At 49.9% G+C, this 1,118-nt stretch overlaps 1 protein-coding gene across 1 annotated transcript in view; it reads right to left on the bottom strand.

Moving 5' to 3' along the window:
- The window catches only part of TNFSF15 (tumor necrosis factor (ligand) superfamily, member 15), a 13,444-nt gene extending 12,514 nt beyond the window's left edge, over positions 1–930 (bottom strand). Inside the window, exon 1 of the mRNA XM_010134633.1 lies at positions 742–930. Coding sequence (XP_010132935.1) covers positions 742–930 — 189 coding nt within the window. The remainder of the gene's footprint in view (positions 1–741) is intronic.
- Between the last annotated feature and the right edge of the window lie 188 nt (positions 931–1,118).

Raw genomic sequence — 1,118 nt, forward strand, 5'->3', positions numbered from 1 at the left:
TGCTGAATCCATACTCTACCGTGGAAATAGGCATTTGTTTGCAGTGAGATGGCATAGAGGAGCATTAGAAACAAGCTTGTAGTGCTAGGAGCAAAGTGAGCTTAGCTGTCTGCAAGGAAAAGAGCTGAGAAGATCTCTGGATCTAAGAGAAAGTTTTGATGAGGAGTAAAAATGGGATGCAAACTTCAGGATCTGTCTCCTTAATCATCTCAAATCATCTCTCTGCAGGAGTTTGCATTTATATTACAGGATAGCTGTAGCTGTCTGCCCTGTGAGGGATGATGGGCACTGACACTGACATCAGCAGCGTGGTCACCAGATGTTTGCTGAAATAGGATGCTGGAGGGGAAGTCTCAGAGTTAACCCAAAAGGAGGAAAATGAGTCAGTGTCAAAATATGGCTGAAATCAGTGGGGACACACTGATTTCCACCAACTAGCGATTTTTAAAGCGTTTCCCGCAGCATGCCGATTAGAGTTTTTAAAGTTGTGCCTTGTACTGTGACTTTAGTGAAATTCGGACAAGAGGAATGGAAACCATTGGTTAAAAAGACCACACAATAACCATAGTTATCCCAGATTTGCTCTGTGTAAGGAAGAAGGAATTTACAGTGAGTTTCTCATGTTTAAGGAAACACGAAAGAGCAAATAAAAGACCCAAACAAACCCAACTGCGGAGACGCGAGATGCAGAGCTCTCCTCCACGCAGGGCGGCAGGGCAGAAATCAGTGTCGGTCTCTTACCTGGCCAGCGCAGGAGCTGGGGGCTCGGAGGTTTCCAGCCATCAGGTAGGCAGTGAACAGCATGAGGACCAGCACGGAGAGCAGGCACAGCAGCACCGCGCACCGGATCCTCCTCAAATCCTCCCTCAGGTGCACCCTGGAGGCTTGGTTGGTGCCAGGAGCCGCCTCCTCCAGCATTACCTCGACCATACCAGCGCCTGCCATGCGAGCTGCTGCTGCTGCTCCTGGATGGGAAGTGGGAACGGCAAAATCTCTTCTGGCGTCTGCCCTGCATGGAGACCCCCATTAAATAAGAGCTGCCCCGAGTGTGGGAAGGCACCGACACACACACACCCTCCCTCCCAAGGAATGCACCGCCTACAATAGAAACCTAGCTC

The sequence above is a fragment of the Buceros rhinoceros genome, unplaced genomic scaffold, assembly GCF_000710305.1.
Source record: "Buceros rhinoceros silvestris isolate BGI_N320 unplaced genomic scaffold, ASM71030v1 scaffold13934, whole genome shotgun sequence".
Classification (NCBI taxonomy): domain Eukaryota; kingdom Metazoa; phylum Chordata; class Aves; order Bucerotiformes; family Bucerotidae; genus Buceros; species Buceros rhinoceros.